Source organism: Pteronotus mesoamericanus, unplaced genomic scaffold (genome assembly GCF_021234165.1).
Source record: "Pteronotus mesoamericanus isolate MK-2021 breed Mesoamerican mustached bat unplaced genomic scaffold, CSHL_Meso_final contig_256, whole genome shotgun sequence".
NCBI classification, from domain to species: domain Eukaryota; kingdom Metazoa; phylum Chordata; class Mammalia; order Chiroptera; family Mormoopidae; genus Pteronotus; species Pteronotus mesoamericanus.
The window spans coordinates 5,412,668-5,439,065 of NW_026555108.1; the positions used below are offsets into that span (position 1 = coordinate 5,412,668).

Below are 26,398 nucleotides of genomic sequence, written 5' to 3' on the forward strand. Positions count from 1 at the left end.
TTTTGAAAGAAGGAGAGGTATAAAATAAAGAGGTCTGGGGTAGGCCAGAGAGTCCGTTTAGTTTTTTCCATAAAATAAAAGATGCATTTTTCATTTTCACCAATAACTTTATTGATTTGGACATTTTGAGTATGTCGGTTATCTTACTCTATTGCCTGCTAGTGGGTAGAGGCCAGGGGTGCTGCTAAACATCTTCCAATGCATAAGACAGCCCCACAGCAAAGAATTACTTGGCCAAAATGTCAATAGTACCAAGAAACTCCACAAACCACTTTGACACGTTCAATCCATCACAACACCTTCTCCATACACTGCACATCTTTTTTTTTTTTGCATTTTAGTTGGGTTTTTACCTTTCTTGAAATAATGAAACTTATGCTGAAAAATGTTGCATATCTTCTTTCATCTTCCATATTAAAATGGCTGCACAAAAATTCACTAGTTTTTTTTAATGTACACTGATATGAGAGCTGTCACAATACAGTCTAACAAAATTGTTTTTTTAAAGATATTTTTAAAGATTTTATTTTCAGAGGGGAAGGAATGGAGAAAGAGAGGAAAAGAAACATCAAATGTATGGTTGCCCCTCATGTGCCCCCTACTGGGGACTTGGCCCAAAATCCAGGCCTGTGCCCTGACTAGGAATCTAACCGGTGACCCTTTGGTTCGCAGGCCGGCACTCAATCCACTGAGCCACACCAGCCAGGGCTAACAAATTGTTTTGAATGAAGTTAAAGACAACTAAGCACTACTAGAGCCATCCTATGGAAAAAAACTAAACGAACTTTTTGGCCAACCCAATAGAATTGAAGGTACTCATCTTTGAAGAATGAGTGGGCTTGGGGAAAGTATAGAGAACTGTAGGGGTATAAAAGTATTTAAAAGGGCAAAGTTCTTGTGGTTAAGTCATTACTGCCATTTTAGTTTTTTTGAACCTCAGTTTTCTTGACTCTATAGGTCTTCCCAGAGTTTGCTGCTGCCCATTCAAATTTAGCAAGTGTACTGCAGCAGCAGGGAAAGCTGCAGGAGGCTCTGATGCATTATAAGGAGGCTATCCGGTAAGAGACTCAACCTTCTTTTTTGCTTTCTCTCTTAAATTTTTACATATTTGGCATTTGGCATGTGCTCAAATGACTCTTGTTAACAACAGACTAAATTCACATTGCAGGGGGGTTAAAGGTTTTTGTATCTGATCAATGAAACCCGTGTCCTCTCCTTTAGAATCAGTCCCACCTTTGCCGACGCCTACTCTAACATGGGGAACACGCTAAAGGAGATGCAGGATGTCCAGGGAGCCTTGCAGTGTTACACTCGAGCCATTCAGATTAACCCTGCGTTTGCAGATGCTCACAGCAATCTGGCTTCTATTCACAAGGTACTCCTGTTTATTATACTGCGTGCATCCTAGCACCTAGTGTTTGATTTTTCGGCAGAATTTTAACCACTCCCCTCGATTTATTTCCAGGATTCGGGAAATATTCCAGAAGCAATAGCTTCTTACCGCACTGCTCTGAAACTGAAACCTGATTTTCCTGATGCTTATTGCAACTTGGCTCATTGCCTGCAGGTAAAGAATAACAGGCCAGTGATTGGCTTGCCATGTTGTAATCACTTTTGTATTGTTATGTGCCGGATTAATCAAAGCCAGCCTGGAGCCAGTGTTGTTGACTAGGTTATCTGACTGATGCTACTTTAGGCCAAAGACAAATAAAACGTGAAATCCTGGGTTAGTGTTGTCTGTATAACTTCTTTTTTTTTTTCTTTTGTCTCCTCTAGATTGTCTGTGATTGGACAGACTATGATGAGCGAATGAAGAAGTTGGTCAGCATTGTGGCTGACCAGCTAGAGAAGAACAGGCTGCCCTCTGTGCATCCTCATCATAGTATGCTGTATCCTCTCTCTCATGGCTTCAGGAAGGCTATTGCTGAGAGGCACGGGAACCTCTGCTTGGATAAGGTGCGAGTCTATTGCTTTAATCTTTGTTGTAAGGTAAAACACATACAGAAATTACGTGAATCACATGTGCTGCTTGGCAAGTTATCATCAGGTGAACCCCACCCAAGATGAGACATCAAACTCTGTCAGCCGCCATGGGAGCCCCATTCATTGTGTCCTGTGTCAGTTAGAACCCAGGCCGCCCCACGAGGTGGAATTTTTAACTGAAACACTAACAGTGGACCCATGGTGTTTTCCTTTCATTTGAAAACTGCAATGTTCATTAGATTCGACATGTAAGTGAAGTCATATGGTATGTGTCTTTCTTTGATGGGCTTATTTCACTCAGCATAATACTCTCCAGCTGCATCCAATGAACAGAACAAAACAGAAACAGGCTCATAGATACAGAGAACAGACTGACAGCTGTCAGAGGGGAGGGGGATGAGAGGGTGGGTGAAATAGATGAAGGGATTAAGGAGAAAAAACAACTCCTGGACTCTGCAGCACGGTGATTACCAGAGGAAGGGGGTGGGGGACGTAGAAGAGGGGAAAAGGCGATGAATGGCGATAGGAGACTTGACTTTGAGTGGTGAACACACAAGACAGCGTACAGATGATGTATTAGGGAAGTGTACCTCTGAAACCTATATAATTTTATTAACCGATGTCACCCCAATAAAGTCAATGAAAACTCAAAGAAAAAGAAAACTATGTTTAATAAAGTGCGTGGTATTTTATACTCAGTTTGGAGAATTAGAACACTACATATTTGATCAAAAGTGGAAACTTGGTTGGCAGAACATACTGGACTTCTAGGTATAATTCTGTTTTGTTTTTTTTTCCAAATGCTTCCCTACAGAATTTTCTAAAATGCAGAGTTTGTCATGCTCTGTCTACCCTGCCTCCTTCCTATAAGTTTAGATTTGTTGAGGCTATTTCTGAGGGAACAGGTGAAAGTATTGAAGTATGTTACATAAACTGTTAAGGTTGCATTGAACTGGCTGTGTGAAGTAAATGAAGTATTTTGGGCAAACCATTCCCAACAGGACTGAGGTGCAGGTTTGGTGTTGTGTTCGTAGTTGGGTTTTTTTTCCTAGATGAAAATTTGCATGTATACTCAACTTGACTAACAAGCATTGGGTTCCATTGGTAGATTAATGTCCTTCATAAACCACCATATGAACATCCAAAGGACTTGAAGCTCAGTGACGGTCGGCTGCGTGTAGGCTATGTGAGTTCTGACTTTGGGAATCATCCTACTTCTCACCTTATGCAGTCTATTCCAGGCATGCACAATCCTGATAAATTTGAGGTAAGACCTGCATTTCCCTAGAGTCACTATTTGTTTAGAAAACAAACCAAACAAAGCCACAGTGTGGCTTTATTGGCACCATTAGGTGTTAAGCCTGCAGTCCTTTGGAAAGGTTCGGGCCGAGGTTATTAAATATATTACGTGCTGCCTTTCAGGTGTTCTGTTATGCCCTGAGCCCAGATGATGGCACAAACTTCCGGGTGAAGGTGATGGCGGAAGCCAATCATTTCATCGATCTCTCTCAGGTGCGTGAACCGTTTACAGTGCCACCTTTTTGATTTGAGCGTATAGTGACTAAAACCATTGGCCTATAGCTTGTATTTTTCATGACAGGTATTTAACTTCAGCTTCTACCTCTGGGCAGTTGCTTTGATCGTATTTCCTTGATCATTTACATTTATAAGAGGCATGATTTTGCCAAGGTTGCAAATGGAATAGAAATGTGGTGTATTTGTGCTTGGACATAGAACTTTTCTGGGGATTGAGCCAGCGCTTGTGGCAGTGGATTCTTAATATTAACTGAATAAATTGAACAGAACAGTGGCTTGGGAGAAGAAATAGGCCATTTAAAAATGGTTCATCTATTTTCATGGGCCTTGGCCTTTGGTTTCTTGGTTTATTTTTATACTTGCTCTAGTGCTATTTCTTCTAGGAGCATACGTTTTATGCTAAATTAAGATTGAAACCTGTGAGGCAGTTAATTTGCTGAGGGTGTAGACTAGGGTTATTTTTGTATAGACTGTTGGCCACTTTGGTGACTAATAGTGATATGAAATGTATAGTATATCTTGTAATTCATGTATGAGTCTTTAAAGTCCTAGCAGGAGGGTTGTGAGACTTGTCACTTAATACATAATATGTACCAACATTTGCAATATAGCTGTTGCTTTGGAAGTGTACATGCCCATTTTTTAAAGGTTTTTGAAAAATTTTATTTATTTTTAGAGGGGAAGGGAGGGAGAAAGAGAGGGAGAGAAACATCAGTTCATTGTTGCCTCTTGCATGCCCCCTACTGGGGACTTGGCATGCCAGCCAGGTATGTGCCCTGACTGGAATCGAACCAGCGACCCCTTGCTTTGCAGGCCAACACTACAGTCCACTGAGATACACCAGCCAGAGCTCCATGACCATTTTTGATGTAGGGTTGGAGTCTTTGTGACTGAGAATCATACTGCTGTCTACCTTTGAGATCTTCAAGGACTTCAGTACTTATCGACTGAAGCCTAAACTCTTCAGCGTGGCCTTCACAACCTTTCTAAGTTTGGCTACAACCTTGTTTGCCATTACTTTTCACCCACTGTCCACCCTCATGTATACCCTGTACCAAATGGAAGTGATCTACTTGCCGTTTTTTAAACCTACCATAACACCGTACTCTGGTTCTTTATTCATACCGTTCTCTGCTGAGAGTGTATTCTGTCCAACTCCCTTTAACTCCCATCCATCTTTGAAGGCCCATTTCAAATACCAACTCCTCTATGAGACCTTCGTATTCATACATTCAGTCTAGAAGTAAACTCTTCTTTTTCTGTACAGTTGACCCTTGAATAATGCAGGGGTGAGGGATGCTGACCCTCGTGCGGTCCAAAACCCCCATGTATAACTGTCGACTCCCCCAAAACTTAACTGCTAATAGCCTACTGTTGACTGGAAGCCTTTTTAATAACAAATAGTCAACGCATTTTTATGTCATATGTATTATATACTGTATTCTTTCAGTAAAGTAAGCTAGAGAAAATGTTAAGAAAGTCATAGTGGAGAGAAAATATATGGCACTGAACTGTATTTATCAATACTGTAACATTGTTTACAAGATGAATCATGTGTCAGAGCATATCTCAGTATTGGCTCACATCATTCAAAACACTGTTACATGTTTTACTAACACTAATGAAAAGATAACATGAAAAATACATTTATTTACAAGTATAGTGATACATGCACTGGTAATGAAGAAGCAGCAATATGATTGCTTTATGGTAGTCCAGTGTAATCGATACGATTGCTTCATGGCAGCCTAGCCTATATGCTCATGAATGAATCGTTACAAAATTTTTGTGGCATGTAGTAGTACAGTCACATTCATAACAGAATATTGGGAACATTTTAAAAAAAAAACCCTGTGATTATAGGCTGATAAGCATACTGTATGGTAATGTAATTCTTTCAAAACAAAGTTATAAAACAGTAAAAACTAAACCATTTTAACTGAATATTAAATAGTACGTTATACCTATTTAAGGATAGGCTAACCACTTCCATACAAGTCTTGCACACGATGTTCTGCACTGATGAATACGTAGGAGATGATGACACAGAAATGACTCATACAGTTCTTGCCATTATTAACTGTATGGCAAGGTAATTTCCTGTTCATTAAGTGGAAGTGGATCATCATAAAGGCCTTCGTCCTCGGATTCAAGTTGCGTAGGCAGGGGAGGAGGAAGAGGAGGGGTTGGTTTTGCTGTCACCGGAGGTAGGGGTGGAAGAGGAGGCAGGAGAGGCAGGCACACTCAGAACTTTTCCAGAAATACATTTGTGATTTCTGTCTGCAGTGTTTGCTTTTTCATGTCTCTCAAAATGTTTTAAATGGTATCAACCCCTCTTCCACTGTTTGCTTTAGTTTCATTGCACGCATCGTAGAAAGGCTCATGGCGTAAAAGAAGTCAAAAGCAGCCTTGAATAATCAGAACCCTTCTGCCAGGTTGCCTGATGTCAGTTTGTTTTCTTGCGCTGCTTCCCTGGTTTCTTCCTCATTGTCTGGCACTGCTTCGGAAGCCCTGATCTCCATCCAGTCATCTTCTGTTAATTCCTCTGGTGTGGTGCTGTCAGCGGTTCAGTTTCTCTAAGATCCCTATCTTGAAACTCTTCAGCGCCCCCCCTTTTTGGTAATATCCACAATCTCTTTTATGATTTCCTTGATTGGCTCTGTCGTGAACCCTGTGAGGTCATGCGCAACATCTGGTCACAGTTTCTGCAGCGGGAATTGATTGTTTCAGGCTTGATGGCTTTCGCAGCTTTTCCTGTTACCAACAATGACATCTTCAGGGGTGTAATCCTGCCAGACTTTCATGATGTTCTCTGTCGCGGTTCTCTTTCATAGAGTTGACAAGTCTTTCCATAAAGTATCATGTGTGATGAGCCTTAAAGGTCTTATGACTCCCTGATTAGAGGCTGGATTAGAGGTGTTGTGTTTGGGGGCAAGAAGTCCATTTTGACACTTTCAGTGTTGGACTGGGGATCTGGGTGGCCAGGGGCATTGTCCAAGGAGCCTAAAAGGCAGTTTCTTACTGGCAAGGTACTTAGGATTCTTGTTGTCCAGGTCTTGTAAAACCAAAAGGCTGCCAGCTGGTGTTTATCTTTTCCTTTCAGTGCTGAGCGGGGGTGGGGGTGGATGCTTAGCAGCTTTATAGATAAGGGCAGCCCTGATCTGACACAGCTGCATTTGCACAAAACAGAGTCAGTCTCTCCTTTCCTGCCTTAAATCCTGGTGCCCGCTTCTTTTCCTTATTAATAAATGTCCTTTGTGGCATTTCTCTGCCGCCCCGCTCCCCAGATTAGGGTACTTTTATCTGCATCAAAAACGTGTTCAGGCAGGTATTCCTTCTCCTCAATCATTCTCTTTTTAATAAAAGCACACTGCTTTTTTTTTTTAAAAGAATTTATTCATTTATTTTAGGCAGGGGAAGGGAGGGAAAAAGGGAAACATCAGTGTGTGGTTGCTTCTTGTGCGCCCCCTGCTGGGGACCTGACCTGGCCTGCAGCCCAGGGCTGTGCCCTGATGAGAATTGAACCTATGACCCTTTGGTTCGCAGGCTGGCACTCAATCCACTGGGCCACACCAGCCAGGGCTCAATCATTTTCTTAATGGTGTCTGTGAATTCTTCTGCTGCCTCTTGGTTGACAGAAGCTCCTTCTCCTGTTACCTTGCTATTTTTAAGTCAAGCCTCTTTCTAAAATTATCACACCATCCTTTGCTAGCATTAAATTCTTCAACTTTAAATCCTTCACCTTTTTGCTTTAGGTTGTCTTATAATGACTCCACTTTTTCTCGAATCACAGTTCAACACCCACATAAAAGCTGCACTTTCAATACAAGATACAGGCACTTCACAAAAGTGCAAGGTTTTTGAGGCTGCTGGCATAGCTGCAGAGACACTTCACGAATACCTCCCCCTTTTTTTTTTATAATGGTCCCTATGCGGGATTCATGTATCTTGAAACGGCAGACAACTACAGCTATAGACCACTGTCTGGTGGTGCATACCAAGCTATTTAACTTTTTCTTATAGTGTCAGGACTTTTCTCTGCTTCTTGGGAGCACTTTCAGCATGACTAGTGGCACTTTCTGTAGCTCCCCTGGTGCTATTCAAGGTTTCAGGTATTGCGTCAAACATGATGAAAAGTATGCGAGAACCGTGAGAAATCACTTTTGACTGCCATACGCAATTTACTAGAGATGGGAACTTCTCATGCAGAGATGATTAGCATCATAAGGCGTTTTAGGCCGATACTCGCTGCAGTTCAGCTCACTGCAATAGCAACAGGAGGTGGTTGTGAAATTATTATAGTAGTACATTATATACTACAGATAATTTTATGCAGTTATGATTTAATACCCCATCTTTATGTTTATTTACATTTCTCTCAACTGCAAATGAAATCATGTACGGTTTGTAAGTGTGTAAATTTTGATTAGTTTTAACTTTTATAATAGATTTGTGTACATTTTATGGGAGTATGATAAAATGGACCAGTATCTTTTATTTATATATATACATATATATATATATATATCTTAATGCATTCCTGGCATAACTTTTTCTTAATTTTTCAGTAGTTCAAGGCTGTGTGATTTGTCTGTGAATTTTTCCAAATGATCACATATCTCCAAAAAATTTTCCAATATATTTATTGGGGAAAAAAAACCTGTGCCTAAGAAGACCCACACTGTTCAAACCCATATTGTTCACAGGTCAAATTTATTCTGTTTCTGTAATGCTTTGGGCCCATTTTAATGGCACTTAACTGTATCTTTACCCTGCATTAGTATAATTTGTGTTCTTACCACTTTTGCGTCTAGGACTCTGAATTCTTCTTGATGTCATTAAAACTAATTGAATTAGTTCGAGATTATACATAATGAGTTCTTATTTTATTCCATAGATTCCATGCAATGGAAAAGCAGCTGATCGCATCCATCAGGATGGTATACACATTCTTGTAAATATGAATGGTTATACCAAGGGTGCTCGAAATGAACTCTTTGCTCTCAGGCCAGCTCCTATTCAGGTAAAGGAATTAGTGATTGCTCACAATGTTTATTGGGCTAAAAAGACAGTGATGTGTTTTTTTTCCTCTGGTTACCTGGTATTGGAAACAGTAGAACAAACATGTCTGACTTAGGGGGAAAAAAGTATAGTTCTTTTTTGTTGTTGTTTTAATCTTCACTCAAAGATACATTTATTGATTTTAGAAAGAGGGAGGGAGAGGGTTAAGGGAGAGAGGGGGTGATAGAGAGAGAGAGAGAGAGAAAGAGAAACATTGATGTGGGAGAAAAACATGGATCGGTTGCCTTCCCGTACGTGCCCTGACTGGGGATCAAACCTGCAACCTAGGTATGTTTTCTGACTGGGGATTGAACCTGCAACCTTTTTGGTGTATGGGATGACACTCCAACCAACTGAGCCACCTGGCCAGGGCAAAAAATGTAGTTTTTGAAGTGTACAGGAGTGGAGAATTTTGAGTATAGAACACAATGTTCACAGTACATGTATATAGTGACATACATTCCGTAGTTGGGTATAAATACAGGGGTGGGCAAAAGGAGTTTACAGTTGTAATACAAATAAATAATACAATAATTAAAAAATAAGAATACAAGAATAAACTCTGGCCCTGGCCAGGTGGCTCAGTTGGAGCATCATCTCGAACACCCAAAGGTTGTGGTTTGATCCCTGGTCAGGGCACTCACCTAGGCTGTGGTGTTGGTCCCTGGACCGGGTGTGTATGAGAGGCAACTGGTCAACGTTTCTCTTTCTCTCTCTCAAATCAATAAACATATCCTTGGGTGAGAATTAAAAAAAAAAAAGAATAAACTGTGTTTTGCATCTTCACAACTGTGAACCTACTTTTACTTTCCTCTATAGTTGTTCTGTCTGTTTTGTAAGTTGGAAGAACAAATTTTAGCACTTACGTTAGTCTAACGTACTATTTGATTGCTCCTGGCTTAATGGAGTCAGTCCTTGTGTGTTTACTTATTTAATTTTGGATCCTTTGAATGAAGGTTCTTAGTTTTTCTTCTGATTTTTTTTTTCTTTTAGGCAATGTGGCTGGGATACCCTGGAACAAGTGGGGCGCTTTTCATGGATTATATCATCACTGATCAGGAAACTTCACCAGCTGAAGTTGCTGAGCAGTATTCTGAGAAACTAGCTTATATGCCCCATACCTTCTTTATTGGTGATCATGCTAATATGTTTCCTCATCTGAAGGTAGGCAGAAAAACAATGTTATGGGGGAATTGCAAAGAACTGAAGTTATTTGTTTCCTTGCTGTTGTCTCTATACATCCTAAAAGACATGTCTAAAACTTTTTTCCTTCCATTTAGAAAAAGGCAGTCATCGATTTCAAGTCCAACGGGCACATCTATGACAATCGGATTGTTCTGAATGGCATTGACCTCAAAGCATTTCTTGATAGTTTACCAGATGTGAAAATTGTCAAGGTCAGAACCTGATCAATGTTGTCATTGAAATAAAATTAACTGCATTTGGGATCTTTTCCCTAATGATGCGCTTTGTGCCATTTTTTTAAAGATGAAATGTCCTGACGGAGGAGACAATGCAGACAGCAGTAATACAGCTCTTAATATGCCAGTTATTCCTATGAATACTATTGCAGAAGCAGTTATTGAAATGATTAACAGAGGACAAATTCAGATAACAATTAATGGATTCAGTATTAGCAACGGACTGGCAACTACCCAGGTGAGAAGAGAAAAATAGCATAATATGTACCACCAGGTACACATTCATCTCCTTGAAATTTCATAGTAAGTCTAGCAGGTAAGCATCATTATTCCTGTTATATAATGAGGAAATGAGTTCAGTGGAAATTGGCATCTTACATAGGTTTGTCTGATTTTTTTTAAAGACTATTTTTATTTATTTTTAGAGAGAGAGGAAGAGAGGGAGAAAAACCTCAATGTGTGGTTGCCTCTCATGCGCCCCCCACCAGGGACCCGGCCCACAACCCAGGCATGTGCCCAGACTGGGAATCGAACCAGCGACCCTTTGGTTCGCAGGCTGGTGCTCAATCCACTGAACCACACTAAGCCTGGACAGTTTGTGTGATTTTAAAAGTCTGGATTCAACCAGCAGGTTACACTAGTGAGAGTCTACTGTGTTCATATCTCATTATTTCCTGCTGGGGCTTCCTTCACTCAGCAGTGGTGAACTTGGCTCTGTAACTAACTCATCCTTTCCCTAGTTAACTCTTACTCATCTTTAAGACTTTCAGTTCAGAGAGCTCCTCCAAGAATCTGTCCCTGTCTTTATCCTCAGATTTCTTCAGCTAAATATCCAGAAGTGGGATTGCTGGGCCATATGGTAGTTAAATTTTTAAATTTTTGAGGAACTTCCATACTGTTTTCCACAGTGGGTGCGTAAATTTACAATTGCACCAACAATGCATGGGAGTTTCCTTTTCCCCATTTCCTTGCTTGCACTTGTTTGCTGACTTACTGACGATGGCCGTTGTGACCAGTATGAGATGTTATCTCATTGTGGTTTTAATTTGGATTTCCCTGATGTTGTTGTGTACTGTAACTTCTGTAATATTTGAGATCTTATAGCATACCACATTATAATTTCCTGGTTTTGTATTCTCCACTGAATTTAGTACCTGTGTCTTAGCCACAGTAATGTAATATGCACTCAATAAATATATAGAATAAATGAATATGTAGCTCTGTCAAGAGATCATAAGGCAAAGATCTCTGACTTCTTAGGAGTTAAAATTTTTTACTTGTACAACATTTTATAACAACAGTGCTCAAAATGAATTCCTTGCTCACAGGCCAGCTCCTTAGTAGGAGGTAAAGGAACTGATAATAATCGCTCACTGTGTGTTTTGGGCTAAAAAGACAGTATTGTGTTCTTTTTCCCTCTGGTTACCTGGCACTGGAAACAGTAAGAGCAGACATGTGAGCAAGCATATTTGATGAAAAAAAAAAAGTATAGCTTTGAAATGCACAGTGACAGAAATTTTGAGTGTAGAACACAATGCCCATATGTATGAACTGGTCTTACACACAAGAAATAAGTTACATAACAACATAAGGCAGTACTCAGGCGTGTGGTAATTGCAAGATAAGACTATATTGGGCACATAGATGCTCAGTAATAAGTCACAATCAGTGCGAAGAGAGACAGTGTGAAGAGAGAATATTTGGAGGAATAATTTAAGTTTAGCCTTGAAGGGTGTGTATGATTTAGAAAAGGACATTTCCTTCACAAAGAAGAATGAGCAAAACCTTCCTGTTGGATTAATAGGATTTTAAAGATAACTTTTTGGCTGGAGTGAGAGGTTCCATAGTATATTCCTCCCCCCACCGCCCGCCACAAATCAATGTAATGATGTAACGTTTTTCTTTTTAACTTAATATGTCATGAAAATTTTCTCTTACTATAGTTCAGGGACATACATGACTCTTAATTGCCATACCATTTTGCATCTTAAGGATTTGTCACTGCTTAAAAAATATTGGCCTATGGTGACCTTAAATATAATTATTGTATGCTTTTTCTTGTTCTAGATTAACAATAAGGCTGCCACTGGAGAGGAGGTTCCCCGCACCATTATTGTAACCACACGTTCTCAGTACGGGTTACCAGAAGATGCCATTGTGTATTGTAACTTTAATCAGTTGTATAAAATTGACCCTTCTACTTTGCAGATGTGGGCAAATGTGAGTATGAGTAGATTTGACATTAATATTGATAGACTGGGGAAGATTCTGTGTACAGGGCATCTTGCTGGGGCCGCTTCCACACGCATTCATGAGCCGCTGTGCTCATGTCTTCTTTTTTAAAAAAAATTATTTTCCAATTAGAGTTAACATACAATATTATTTCATGTGTACAACACGGTGATGAGATGTTTATGTACCTTACAAAGCGATCAGCCCTGCTAAGTCTAGTACTCATCTGCCACCGTACATAGTTACTATGATATTGACCACTTTCCCTGTGCTGTGCTTTACACCCCCATGGCAATTTTTGTAAATGGCAATTTGCACTACTTAATTCCTTTCACAACTTTTTCATCCACTCCCGCAACACCCCTCCGTCTGGTGACCATCCGTTTGTTCTCTGTGCCTATGAGTTAGTTTCTGTTCTGTTGGTTTATTCTGTTCCATAGATCTCACATATAAGTGAAACGATACGATACTTGTCTGTCTCTGACTTATTTCACTTAGCGTAATAACCTCTAGGTCTAGCCATGTTGTCACAAACCATGAGATTTACAAGATTTCATTCCTTCTCATGGCCTAGTAATGCTCCACTTTATATATGTGCTACACCTTGATCGGGCCATCTTTCAGTGAACACTTAGGTTGCTTCCATGTGTTGGCTATTGTAAATAGTGCTGCACTGAACGTAGAAGTACGTATATATTTTCAAGTTAGTGTTTGGGGTTTCTTTGGATAAATACTCAGAAGTGGAAATGCTGGGTCATGCGGTAGTTCTGTTTTAAAATTTTTGAGGAAGCTCCATACTGTTTTTTTATAATGGCTGCACCAATTTGTAATCCCAGCCAGCAGTGCGCAAGGGTTCCCTTTTCTCCACATCCGCACCAATGCTTGTTGTTGGTTGATTCATTGATGATGGCCATTCCGACAGGTGTGAGGTGATATCTCATTGTGGTTTTAATTTGTATTTTCCCCTGTGATTAGTGATGTTAAACATCTTTTCATATGTCTGTTGGCCATCTGTATGTCCTCTTTGGAGAAATACATGTTTATGTTCTCTGCCCATTTTTCAATTGGGTTGTTTGGTTTTTTGTTTTTGTTTTTGGTGTTCAGTTGGATGAGTTCCTTAACATATTGTAGATACTAACCCCTTATTGGATATATCATTGGCAAATATCTTCTCTCATTTAGCAGGTTGTCTTTTTGTTTGTTGATGGTTTCCTTCTCTGTGTAAAAACTTTTTAGTTTAATGTGGTCCTATTTGTTTATTTTTTTCTTATGTTAGGCTCATCATCAGGAAAACGTTGCTATGAGAAATGTCCAAGATTTTACTGCATATGTTTTCCTCTATGAATTTTATTGTTTCGGGACTTACATTTAAGTCTTTAATTCATTGTCTGAGTTTATTCTTGTATCTGGTATGAGGAAGTAGTCTAGTTTCATTTTTTTTTTGCATGTATCTGTCCAATTTCTCCCACACCATCCATGGAATATACTGTGTTCACCTCAGTGTATGTTCTTGCCAAATACTAATTTGTCAAATATTAATTGACCATGAAAGGTGTGGGTTTATTTCTGGGCTCTCTATTCTGCTCCATTAATCTATGTGTCTTTATGCCAGTACCACACTCTTTTTATTATTATTGCCTTGTAGTATAGCATGTTATTAGGTAGCATGATTCCTCCAACTTTTTCTTTTTCAAGATTGCTGTGGCTATTTGGGGTCTTTAGTGGTTCCGTATAAATTTTTGGAATAGTTGTTCTAGTTCTGTGAAATATGCCATTGGTATCTTAATAGGAATCACATTGAATCTGTAGATTGCTTTGGGTAGTGTGGACATTTTAATGATGTTAATTTTACCTGTCTGTGAACATGGTATATGCTTCCACTTATTTGTACCTTCTTCGATTTTCTTTCTTCAGTGTCTTATAATTTTCCGAGCACAGGCCTTTTACATCCTTGGTTAAATTCATTCCTAGGTATTTTATTATTTTTTGATGCAATTATAAATGGTATTGTTTTCTTAGTTTTTCTTCCTGGTAGTTCATTATTGGTGTATAAAAGTGCAACTGATTTCTAGATATTTATTTTGTATACTGCTAATTTACTGAATTCATTTATCAGTTCTAGTAGTTTCTTTTTGTAATCTTTAGGGTTCTCTACATACAGTATCAAGTCATCTGCAAATAATGACAGCTTTACTTCTTCCTTTACAATTTGTATGGCTTTCATTTCCACTTCCTGTCTGATTGCTGTGGCTAGCACTTCCAGTACTATGTTGATTAAGAGTCGTGAAAGTGGACATCCCTCTCTTGTTCCAGATCTTAAAGGAAATGCTTTTAGTTTTTCCCTGTTTAGTCTGGTGTTAGCTGTGGAGTTGTCATATATTGCCTTTATTATGTTGAGGCACATTCACTCTGTTTCCACTTTGCTGAGAATTTTCACCAGAAATGGGTGCTGGATTTTATCACATGCTTTTTCTGCATCCATTGATGTGATCATGTGATTAAAAAAAAAAAGATTATTTATTTATTTTTGGAGGGGAAGGGAGGGAGAAAAAGAGGGAGAGAAACATCAATGTGTGGTTGCCTCTTGCACATGGGGATCTGGCCTGCAACCCAGGCATGTGCCCTGACTGGGAATCGAGCTGGCGGCCCCTTGCTCTGCAGGCTGGCACTCAATCCACTGAGCCACACCAGCCAGGGCTGGCTGATATACTTCATTTTGTTTGTTATATATCACATTTGTTAATTTGTGGATATTGTAACAGCCTTGCATCCCCAGAATAAATCCCATTTAACCATGGTGTATGATCTTTTTAATGAATTGCTGGATTCAGTTTGCTAATATTTTATTGAGGATTTTAGTGTCTATGTTCATCAGGGATATTAGCCTATATAAATTTTCTTCTTTTATAGTATCTTATCTGTCTGGTTTTGGAATTAGGATAATGCCTTGTAAAATGAGCTTGGGAATCTTACCTCCTCTTGAAAGTTTTGGAATAGTTTGAGAAAGATAGGTTTCAGTTCTTTTTTGAATGTTTGATAAAATTCACCTGTGAAACCATTCTCCCAGGGCATTTATTTGCTGGGAATTTTTTTGATTGCTGGTTTGACTTCGTTAATTGTAATTGGTCTATTCAGATTTTCTGATGATGATTCAGTTTTGGAAGATTGTATGTTTCTTCTTGGAATTTATTCATTTTGTTCAGATTGTCCCAATTTGTTGGCATATGTTGCTTTGTAAGATTTACTAACAGTCCTTTATATTTCTGTGGTGTCATTTATTACTTCTCTTTGATTTCCAATTGTATTTATTTGGGTCCTCTCTCTTTTCTCCTTGATGACTGGTTAAAGGTTTGTCAAATTTGTTTATCTTTTCAAAGAACCAACTGTTGGATTCATTGATTTCTTTTTCTTCTTTTTTAAGTTTTTTAATTTTATTGTTTTTAAATGACCAAAAATTTTTTCTAACTTTATTTATTTATTTTCAGAGAGGGGAAGGGATGGAGAAGAGAGGAAGAGATACATCAATTTGTGGTTGCCTTTTGCATGCCCCCTACTGGGGACCTGGACCACAACTCAGGCATGTGCCCTGACTGGGAAACAAGCCGGTGACCCTTCTGTTCGCAGGCTGGCACTCAATCCATTGAGCCATACCAGTCAGGGCCATTGATTTTTTTTTTTAAGATTTTATTTATTTATCGAGGGGAAAGGAAGGAGTGAGGGAGAGAAACATCAATATGTGGTTGTCTCTTGTGCGCCCCCTACTGGGGACCTGGCCCGCAACCCAGTCATGTGCCCTGACTGGGAATTGAACCGCCAATTCACTGAGCCACACCAGCCTGGGTGGGTTCATTGATTTTTTTTTATTGTTTGTTTAATCCTGTTTTGTTTGTATCTGCTCCGAGTTTTAATATATCCTTTCTTTTACTAACTTTGGATTTGGTTTGTTGTTCTTTTTCAAATTCCCTGAAGTGTAAAGTTAGACTGTTTGAGATTTTTCTTTTTCCTTGATGTAGGCCTGTAATGTTGATTTCCCTCTCAGAACTGGGTTTTGTGTCCCATAAATTTTCAGTTGTTTTCTTCTCATTTTTATTTGTTTCAAGGTATTTTTAAAAATTTCTTCTTTGATCTCATTGTTAACCCATTCATTATTTAGTAACATGTTATTCAGCCTCCATATCTTTGTGTGTTTTTTGGGTTTTTTTTTTCTTGTGGTTGATTTGTAGTTTCATACCATTATGGTCAGAGAAGATGCTTGATAAGATTTCAGTCTTCTTAAATTTATTGAGACTTGTTTTGTGTCCTAATGTGTCTATCCTAGAAAATGTTCCGTGTGCTCTTGAAAAGAATGGATATTCTACTCCTTTGGGGTGAAATGATCTGAAGATATCAATTAAATCCATCTGGTCTAGTGTGACATTTAAGGCTGTTGTTTGTTGATTTTCTCTTGGGAACATCTATCCAGAGAAGTCAATGGGGTGTTAAAATCCCTTTCCATGACTGTATTATGGTCAGTTTGTTGGCATATCTCCCTTTATGTCCATCAATATTTGCTCCATATATTTAGGAGCTCTTGTGTTTGTTTGTTTTTTACAGATTTTATTTATTTTTAGATAGAGGGGAAGGGAGGGAGAAAGAGAAGGGAGAGAAACATCAATGTGTGGTTGCATCTCATGTGCGCTCTGTTGGGGACCTGGCCTACAACCCTGGCATGTGCCCTACATTGGGAATCGAACCAGCAAACCTTTGGTTCACAGGCCAGCACTCAATCCACTGAGCTGTACAAGTTAGGGCTGTTCTTGCATTTTAAATGATTTTTTACTTGGTAAAATTGTGTTGGTTGTAGGTCCTTGCTTTTCATCACTTTGAATATTTCATGGCTATTTCTTACGGCCTGACACGTTTCTTTGAGAAATCAGGTGCCATTCTTATAGGCGCTCCCTTGTAGGTGATAAACTGCTTTTCTCTGTTTTTAAGATTTTCTTTTTGTCTTCAAACTTTTGCATTTTAATTATGATGTGTCTTGGTATGGGCCTTGTTAGGTTTATTTTGTTTGGGATTGTGTGCGCTTCCTGGACTTGTGTGTCTTTTTCCTTCATCAGGTTAGGGAAGTTCTCGATCCTTTGCTGTCTCTCTTCTCCTTCTGGTACCTTTATAATGCAGAAGTTATTATGCTTCATATTGTCCCAAAGGTCTCTTAAACTGTCCTCATTTGTTTTTTACTTTTTCTTCCTTTTCTTTTTCTTTTTTTTGCTGCTCAGATTAGGTGTTTCTGCTACCTTGTCTTCCAAATTGCTGACTTGATCCTCTCCTTCACCTAACCTGTGGTTTATTCCTTCTAGGGTATTCTTCATTTCAGATAATATATTCTTAATTTCTGACTGGTTCTTTTGTATGGTTTCTATGTCCTTTTTCATGCTGTTGAAGTTCTCACTACATTCCTTGAGCATCCTTATAACCCGTGTTTTGAACTCTGTATCTGGTAAATTGCTTGCCTCCCTTTTATTTAGCTTTTTTCCTGGGTATTTCTTCTATTCTTCCATCTGGGGCATGTTTCTTTGTCTCCCCATTTTGGTTCCCTCTTTGTGTTTGTTTTTATGTATTAGATAGCCCTGTTTTGACTCCCAGTCTTCGTGGGATTGCCTTATGTAGTAAGTGTCCTGTGGCACCCAGTGGTGCAGTCTCTCTGATCACTTGAGCTGGGTGCTCCAGGAATGTGCCTTATGTGGGTTATGTGGTCCTTCCTGTTTTGATTGAGTCGTAACTGCTATTGGCCTGTTCGTTTGTGGGGAGGACCAAGCAGCTTGCTGACCTTGAGGATCAACCCTGTCTACAGTGTATGAGGTGCTGTTCAGTTGCTGACTACCACTAAGTGGATTTTGCCTGAGCAGGATCTGGTGCCTGCTGAGATCTTTCTTTGGATGTGCTGCTTGTGAAGCTAATTGGATCCTGCTCTGATATTGTCTGAATGTGGCCACTGGGTATGTCTCTTTTGGGACCTCTTGGCAGGGACTCTGGTGCAGCTTAGTTTCAGTCATTGCCTGTGACTGGCTACAAAATGATCCACAGTTTGTGGCTCCCTCTGCTGGTCCTTGGTGTGCATTGGAAGGGCCAACCTGCTCACTAAGGCCACCTTCCACCAGCACTGAGCCTGGGGGAAGGTCAGCAAAAGGCCCAAGGCACCCCTAGATCCAGCTCTGCCTGCCTCCACCTGTTATCTGCCTCTTAGGCTAAGTCACTGAAAGAGCCTCTGGCTGTACTCAAGTTGCATGAGGTACATTCTCAGTGAGTCACCAGGTAGGTGTGAGTGATGTTCATATTAATACAGGTTCAAACTCAATGCCAGTGCTGGGTCTGAGGCCACACAGCAAAAGTGCCAGATACACCAATCTAGCTGACCACTGCTGGGTGCCTGCTCACCTTTGTGGTTGGGCAGAGTTTCGGGAGTCATCAGGGCGAGGCCAGCAGTTTATCAGGCCCAGACAGACCAAGATTTGGCCGTGTGAAGGTAAGGCTCTGCACTGGTTGGGCATGTGAGGGAAAAATGACCCCTGTCATAGGGCCATACAACTCCGTGTGTCCTAGATTATGCCATGAGCCCACGCTCAGCAGGATGGGCCTGCCAGGAGTCGGGAGGGTGGGGCTTCCACGAGCCCCGAGGGTAGGGCTAGCAGGTCTCCCACGTGGGGCAGGTGCTGCCAGTCAAGTTCTGAGGAAACGGGGAGAATGGCCCCTGCCTCAAAGCCGCACAACTCGGTTACTGACATCCCCTGAGTCTGCATGGATCTCTACATACCAGCCCAGGCAGCTGACTCCTGAGCATGGTGTGAGCTCCACATTGTGGGGCAACAGGATTCCAGAGCGTGGCGTTAATGTATTCCCCCTAGGCTGATGCCGTAAGGAGGGGAGTGCTCCATCCAAGAACAATGTTGTCTGCCGTGTGGGAGATGGACTCAGCACAGGTATCCTGATGGCTGTCTCTTCAGGTCTTTCCCCAGAGCCACAAACCCCAGTCTCTCCTGACACGACTCTAGTCTACTCCACCCTCCCTCCGCCGGAGCCCAGGGTGAGTGGCTGCAAACAAAATTTTGTGCACTAGCACATTAAGAGGGTGCCTGAGTCTCTAGTGGACTCCTGTGTTTCCCTGGCGGACCAAATCCCTAACGCTTTTCATAGGCAGATGTTATGTGGGCACCTCTTCCTGGCTCTGGTGCTCTAGGCTGGGGAGCCCAGCATGGGTTTGAGACTCCTCACTTTCTGGGGGAACCTGTGCAGCTAAAATGTCCTTCCGGAATCTCAGCTGCCACTTGTGGGAATGGGGCCAATCCTTTTTGGGTCTCCACCCTTCCTACCAGTCTTGATGTGGCTTCTTCAGTTAATTCTTTGTTTTGAAACTTCTCTCCAGCTAGTCTTCAGTTGGTTATTCAGACTGATTGTTCTATGTTTTAGTTGTAATTTTAGTTTGGTTCTGGGGGGGGGGTGGCGGGTGAGTGTAACATCCATCTACTCCAGTGATATCTTGGATCATCTTTTCATCACTTTGAGTATTTCTTGCCAATCCCTTCTGGCCTAAACTGTTTCTGTTGAGAAATCAGGTGACAGTTTTATCAGAACTCTCTTGTAGGTAACTTACTGCTTTTCTTTGAGGCTTTTATGATTCTCCATTTGTCTGCAACTTTTACCATTTTAATTATGATCTGTCTTGATATGGGCCTCTTTGAGTCCATCTTGTTCGGGACTCTGCACTTCCTGGACTTGGGCGTTGTTTTCCTTTACCAGATTAGGGAAGTTTTTGGTCATCATTTCTTCAAATAGGTTCTCGATCTGTTGCTCTCTCTCCTGTCCTTTTGGTGCCCCTATGATGCAAATATTGTTATACTTGGTGTTGTCTCAGTGGGCCCTTAAACTATGCTCATTTTAAAAATTCTTTTTTCATTTTGCTGTTCTGATTGGGTGTTTTCTACTACCTTGCCATCCAAATTGCTGTTTCAGTCTTCTGCTACATCTGATGCGCTCTTTATTCCATCTAATGTAGTCTTCATTTCAGCTACTTTATTTTTCATTTTTGACTAGTTCTTTTTTTATGGTGTCTGTCACCTTATTAAGTTCTCACTGGGTTCATCTGTCCTTCCCTTAAGTTTGTTGAGCATCTTTATAAACAGTGTTTTGAACTTCGTATGTGATAGACCGCTTGCCTCCACTTTATTTAGTTCTTTTTTTGGTGTTGTGTCTTGTTTCTTTTTTTTTTTTTTTTTCCATTTGGGATATGTTTCTTTGTCTCCTCCTTTTGGCTGCCTCCCTGTGTTTATTTCTGTGTATGAGGTAGATCTGTTCCGTCTCTCAGTCTTGACCTAGTGGCCTTATATAGAAAGTGTCTTGTGGGGCTCAGTGGCACCATCTCCCCGGTCACCTAGATTGGTGCTGATAGGGCAGTAGGTGCAGGTGACCTTCCTGGCTGTGTGGTCTGGCCCTGTCTACCGCAGACGTGTTGTTGGCGGTGGGGGGGGGCTGGCCCCTCATGTGGTAGGGGTCACTTTAAAGATTTTCTTTATTTTTTAGAGAGGGAAAGGGAGGGAGGACGAGGGGGAGAGGAACATCAAATGTGTGGTCGCTCCCCGTGTGCCCCCTACTGGGGACCTGGCCCGCAACCCAGGCATGTACCCCAGCCATGAATCGAACTGGCAACACTTTGGTTCACAGGCTGGCACTCAATCCACTGAGCCACACCAGCTGGAGCCACTTTTGCAGGACTCTTATTCAAGCTGATTTTGCCCTTTGGGTGTGTCTGTTGTGGAGCTGGTTGGGTGGGGTGTTGATGCACTCTGAAGCTGGCCACTGGAGCCTCTTGGGAGGGGCTCTTAATTCAGGCCGAAAACAGGCCATTTGTGCAAGATTCGGGGCTGCTCGGCAGGAGTTATAATTTATGCTGAGGCCAGCCCCGGCTTGTGTGGGGTTTGTGGACCTTGGAGAGAGTCTGTTGGCGTGCGCCTAGGGTGCCCGCTACTTTTGTGCATTTTGAGGGCCTTTGAGAAAGCCAGCAGCACAAGCCTTGGACAGCCACCACTCCTGTGGGGCTGGTGGTCCTCTGAGTGAGCCTGCAGTGCTAGCCGAGGCAGACCGTTCCTGTGGAGGAACCGCTGGGAGAGGCTCGGGCCTGGGGAAGAGACTTGGCTGGGGCAGGCTCTCAGGGAGTCCCCGGGGCAGGATGGACACGGTTAGCCAGGGTAAAGGAGAGCACAGACTGAGCATCTGCCTCCATTGGGCTGGCTGGGGGGGAGGAGGGCTCAACAAAGGGACAGTGATACTCGCTAGTGCTTCAGTCCCCAGACAGAGTTGCCCTGGCCGCTGCCCCTCCAGCCCTCACCATGAAGATAGTCAGTTTAGTTCTCGTGTGTCCCTGGTGCTTCTCGAGCTGCCATCCTTGCCCTGGAGCTTCAAGTGAGTGAGTTTGTGAATTCACACAGCTCCTTTACTCCTTTACGAGCAGCCTGTCTCAGTCTCCTACAGCCCTTGTCTGGGACACAATCCCTTTCATTTTCACAATGACATGTTACGGGGACTTTTCTTCTCATCACTGGTGTGCTGGGCTGGGGGGCCTAGTGTGAGCCTGGGACCCTGAGCTGCTTATGGGGGACCTCCGCGGCCAAGATAACCCTCTTCTTTCTTAATCTTAGTCACCACACCATGGGTGTGGGGCCTGCCTGCTCCACGTCTCTGCCCCTTCTGCCAGTCCCGATGTGGCTTCTTTCCATCCCTAGTTATGGGAATTCTGATCAGCTAGTCCTCAGGTGGTTCTCAGTGACAGTCGTTCTGTAATTTAGTTGTAATTTTGATGTGGTTGGAGGAGGAGGAATGAATTTACCTATTCTGTTATCTTGAGCTTCCCATGTGCTGTGCTCATTTTGAATCTTCAAGAGTTGTAAGTTTTCTAGCCATTTTTGATTTTTCCTGCCAGTGTCTAAATAACACCTTATGAACCTTTTAAATGTATCTATTCAAAAACAGGGATCAGCAAACTTTTTCTTGAAGGGCCAGACGGTTAAAATTGTCAGTTTTGCAATGCATATACTCTCTGTCACATCTGTTCAACTCTGCCGTCGTAGCAGGAAAACACCGTAGACATTGTGTAAATGAACGGGTGTGGGTGTGTTCCAATAAAACTTGATTTTCAGTAAACAGGCAACATGCGAGATTTGGCTCACAGGCTGTGGTTTGCCAACCTACGATTTAAACTGATAGCAAAAGTTGTCATGCTTACTCGCCCATGTTTAACATCCTCGCAATATTGTAGACCTAGAACCAGGGAGGAATCAATTTATGCCAGTACCTTTTAGCTCCTCAGACCAGCTTGCATAAGTAGGACCTCTAAAGGTTCTAACCTTTGGTATCTCTAATTTGCTCTTATTCTAGAGAAGTAAAATGGAGATGATTCTTGGTTGGTTTCTTTTCTGATTAATGTCCATTTGGTAATGTTTTTTTCTTTGGAGAAGGGAGGGTGGAGGAGAAGAGGAAGCAGATGAATGCAGGTTTACTCTCCCTTAATCTTCACTTTCCAAAAGTTGAAAAAGAATCTGATAACTAAAAAGATTTGTCCCAACATCTGTGGCAAATGTATTTGGCAGCACAAACTACCTGCACTCCTCTATTGATGGTTGTTTTGTTTATTCCATTTAGTGTGACTATTCCTGCATCTCGATGCAGAAATACCGATGTGTTTGTTTACAGGGAGTTGCTGCTGAGGGTGTGATGTACTACACGTGCACTGTACAACTTCCTAAAAAGCTGAAATACTCCAAATTCTGAAATATCACCTGTTCCTATGGCTCTCAGAGCGGGGATGGTGAGCGTGTGAGGCACACTGAATAGATGTAGACTTAAATCGGGGGTTGGCAAACTGTGGCCTGTGGGTCAAATTCAGCCCCACTGCCTGCTTTTGTAAACAAAATCTTGTTGACTCACAACCGTGCCTGCTTGTTTACATGTTGACTATGGGTGTCTTCCAGCAACAAGGAGGGAATTGAGCCTAAAGGTAGCATGCAGTCCATGTGGTTGGAAAGCCAAAAATATTTGCTCTCTGGGCCTTCACAAAATAAGCCTGCTGACACCTGTTCTGGATGAGACAAATAAAGTTAGGCAGGTGCGAGCTAACTGTTGTGTTGTGGTTGGAGAATGAAAATTTGAAGTGGAAAATTGCTATCTCCTCTACAAAATCACTGCCAGTATCAGTTCCCACGGGACAGAACAGCCTCAGATTTGGCCAATTACTATCTTGTTTTGTGTCTTACATCAGTGTCCTCTTTCTTTTTTTTTTTTCTTTTGTTATTTAATTATTGGTTTGGGAGAGAGACGGAGACATTGATTTGTTGCTCCACTCACTTAGGCATTCATTGGTTGCTTCTTACGTGTGCGCTGACCAGGGATTGAACCTGCAACCGTGGCATATCGGGACGATGCTCTAACCACCTGAGATACCCTGCCAGGACCCTCTTCTTTCTTCTAACTCTTGGGAGACAGCTTAGTAGAACAGTAACCGATATTCTGTTGATCTAATTCATCTCTGTGGAGGAAAAAAAAAAGTTCATAGTAAGCTGCTATCTGGGTGAGAAGAATAGAATGTGGTTGAACTATTAGAGATACATAGGAGCCTTTCTTGAGAAGGGGAGAGCTGCTGTTAATAACTACTCTTTTCCCTGTTTTAGATACTGAAGCGTGTTCCCAATAGTGTGCTGTGGCTGTTGCGTTTTCCAGCAGTAGGAGAACCTAATATCCAACAGTATGCACAAAACATGGGCCTTCCCCAGAACCGTATCATTTTCTCACCTGTTGCCCCTAAAGAGGAACATGTCAGGAGAGGCCAGCTGGCAGATGTCTGCTTGGACACCCCGCTCTGTAACGGGCACACCACCGGCATGGATGTCCTGTGGGCTGGGACACCCATGGTGACTATGCCAGGTAAGTTGCAGCTAAATCATTGGAATCTTCCTTGTCATTTTTAGAATGTCCTTTAAGGGGGCATAATTCCAGGTGAAACTGTGTGTACTACGGGAGGATGATAAAAAAAAAACTGAGAGTTGCTCCAAGCACTTGGCTCCACCCCCCTCATCTGTGTCCTGTGGGTACTTAACATAAAATTAATAACCATGTGCTGTTTGTATTCTCAGATGAGCAATTTTTATCTTTTTTCTTCCAGGAGAAACTCTGGCTTCTCGAGTAGCAGCTTCCCAGCTCACTTGTTTAGGTTGTCTTGAGCTTATTGCTAAAAATAGACAAGAATATGAAGATATAGCTGTGAAACTGGGAACTGACCTAGAATAGTAAGTAAACTTTTCCATGAACAAATCATATATAAAGTGAAAGGAATCAGGAAACTTTTAAGAGAACATAGGTGCTATAAAATGAAATGATAAAGTAAGGGTAATATAAATAGGTGAATTAGTTGTATGATCTCTGGATGGGAGAAGAACTCTATAAACTTTCATAAATGGAGTGATGGGTAGGTTTTACTACCTAAAGATTTAAATAGCTGAATGAAAGTAACTGAAAAAAACTAAAAGGCAAATAATAAGAAAAAAATCTTTTTTTCATGTCAAATATTAATAGCCTGGCTATATAAAGACTGAAGCACAGTTACATTTTAAGTCCCTTAATAGGAAAATAAACAAGGAAATCACCAGACAACTCACTGAAGTAGAAATACAAATGGTTAACAGGACAAAGTTTCAACCTGTAGTAGAAATGTAAATTAAAATAACATTGAGGCATACCCATTATTTGCCTATCAAACAAACGATTTTTAATATGATACCTATGATGAGGGAGCATTGAGGTGCTGGCCTTTTCATACATTGGTGAGTAAATTGGTACAACCCTTCCTCAAAGTTATAAGATTCTTTTTTCAAAAGCCAGAGCTTTGACCCTAATAATGCCACATTTCCACTACAGCATAAGAAAGAAAGAAGCATAACTTAAATGCCCCAAAGGGGTAGGATTAAGAGGGGTGATGCTTAGATACATGATGCTTTCCTCATACAATGGGGAAGTGTTTCTCTCTTCACTGAGATTTTTCTTTGGGCGTTATGGGTTATTTTTGTGTGGGTGCGTTTTTCTAAGAAGTAGCATATTACATGGGAGCTTAAGGAAGCGCCCTCTTTAAGTCAGATTGCCTAAATTCGAATCCAGTCACAAGCTTGTGACTTCGGGAAAATGGCCGGTAGTGTCTCTGTGCCTTGGTTTTTCCATCTGCAAAACGGGGATGGGTGATAGTACCTACCTTGCAGAGATGGGAGGATTAAAAAGGTGTTTCACGTAAAACGCAGCAGCTTTTGGTACGTAGTAAGCATTCAGCAGATGTCCAGTATTTTCATAATTTTCTCCATTGAATAGCATATACATCTAAGGAAAATGAGAGCAAATTTTGAGCCCTGGGATTAAAAAAATGAAGATTCATGTCCATCATCCCAGAGATAGCTATAGCATAAAATGCAGTGTCTTTTAAAAAATTTTTTGGAACGTAGTTGATTTCATGCAATACTTTTTGTCAATATATTGTAAGGAAAATATTAGTTTTATAGTAAACATATATACCTACTGTCTAGATTCCACCACTTACATTTACTGTGCTCGCTTTATTACATATCTGTCCATCTATTTATTTCCGTATCCATCTAGCAGTCATCTTAAATATTTGATACATTTTGAAGTAAATTGCAGATACCAGTACTCTTCTCCCCAAATACTTCAGAATGTGGACATCATTAACTACAGTTTAATATTTCTTTCTTTTTTTCTTTCGAGGCAAACTTTATATGCAGTGGAACGTACAAATCTTACAGTAGTTTTGAGAAATACCTTTATAACCCAAACCCTTAACAAGATACAGAACACTACCATCATTCCAGAAAGTCCTTCATGCCTCTTCTCATTCAGTCCCCTCAGCAGCCCTCAGGCAACCGCTTTTCTGAATTTTTCCCCGCTATAAATTAATTTTATGATAAAAGATGGAACCCACACAGCATGTACTCTTGAAGCCTTCTTTCACTTGGCGAAACATTTTGGGATTCATCCCTGTTGTTGGCTCCTTCAGTATTCATTCCTTTTTATTGCTGAGCAGTAGTTCATGTATGGATGTACCACAGCTTAGCCATTCTTATATTGACATACAGAACTTA

General features: G+C 41.1%; 1 protein-coding gene across 3 annotated transcripts in view; it reads left to right on the forward strand.

The window, feature by feature from the left end:
• OGT (O-linked N-acetylglucosamine (GlcNAc) transferase) overlaps positions 1-26,398 on the forward strand; it is a 49,436-nt gene that overhangs the window by 20,106 nt on the left and 2,932 nt on the right. For 2 of the 3 annotated variants that reach the window (XM_054574304.1, XM_054574303.1), the window contains exons 9-21: positions 958-1,058; positions 1,222-1,375; positions 1,466-1,567; positions 1,777-1,956; positions 3,092-3,250; positions 3,406-3,495; positions 8,417-8,542; positions 9,574-9,744; positions 9,861-9,977; positions 10,069-10,239; positions 12,069-12,221; positions 23,930-24,182; positions 24,421-24,544. In XM_054574304.1, the coding sequence (XP_054430279.1) occupies positions 958-1,058; positions 1,222-1,375; positions 1,466-1,567; positions 1,777-1,956; positions 3,092-3,250; positions 3,406-3,495; positions 8,417-8,542; positions 9,574-9,744; positions 9,861-9,977; positions 10,069-10,239; positions 12,069-12,221; positions 23,930-24,182; positions 24,421-24,544 (1,901 nt within the window). Of the gene's footprint in view, positions 1-957; positions 1,059-1,221; positions 1,376-1,465; positions 1,568-1,776; positions 1,957-3,091; positions 3,251-3,405; positions 3,496-8,416; positions 8,543-9,573; positions 9,745-9,860; positions 9,978-10,068; positions 10,240-12,068; positions 12,756-23,929; positions 24,183-24,420; positions 24,545-26,398 lie in introns of those variants that run through there. The other variant, XM_054574305.1, reaches the window with a different exon arrangement.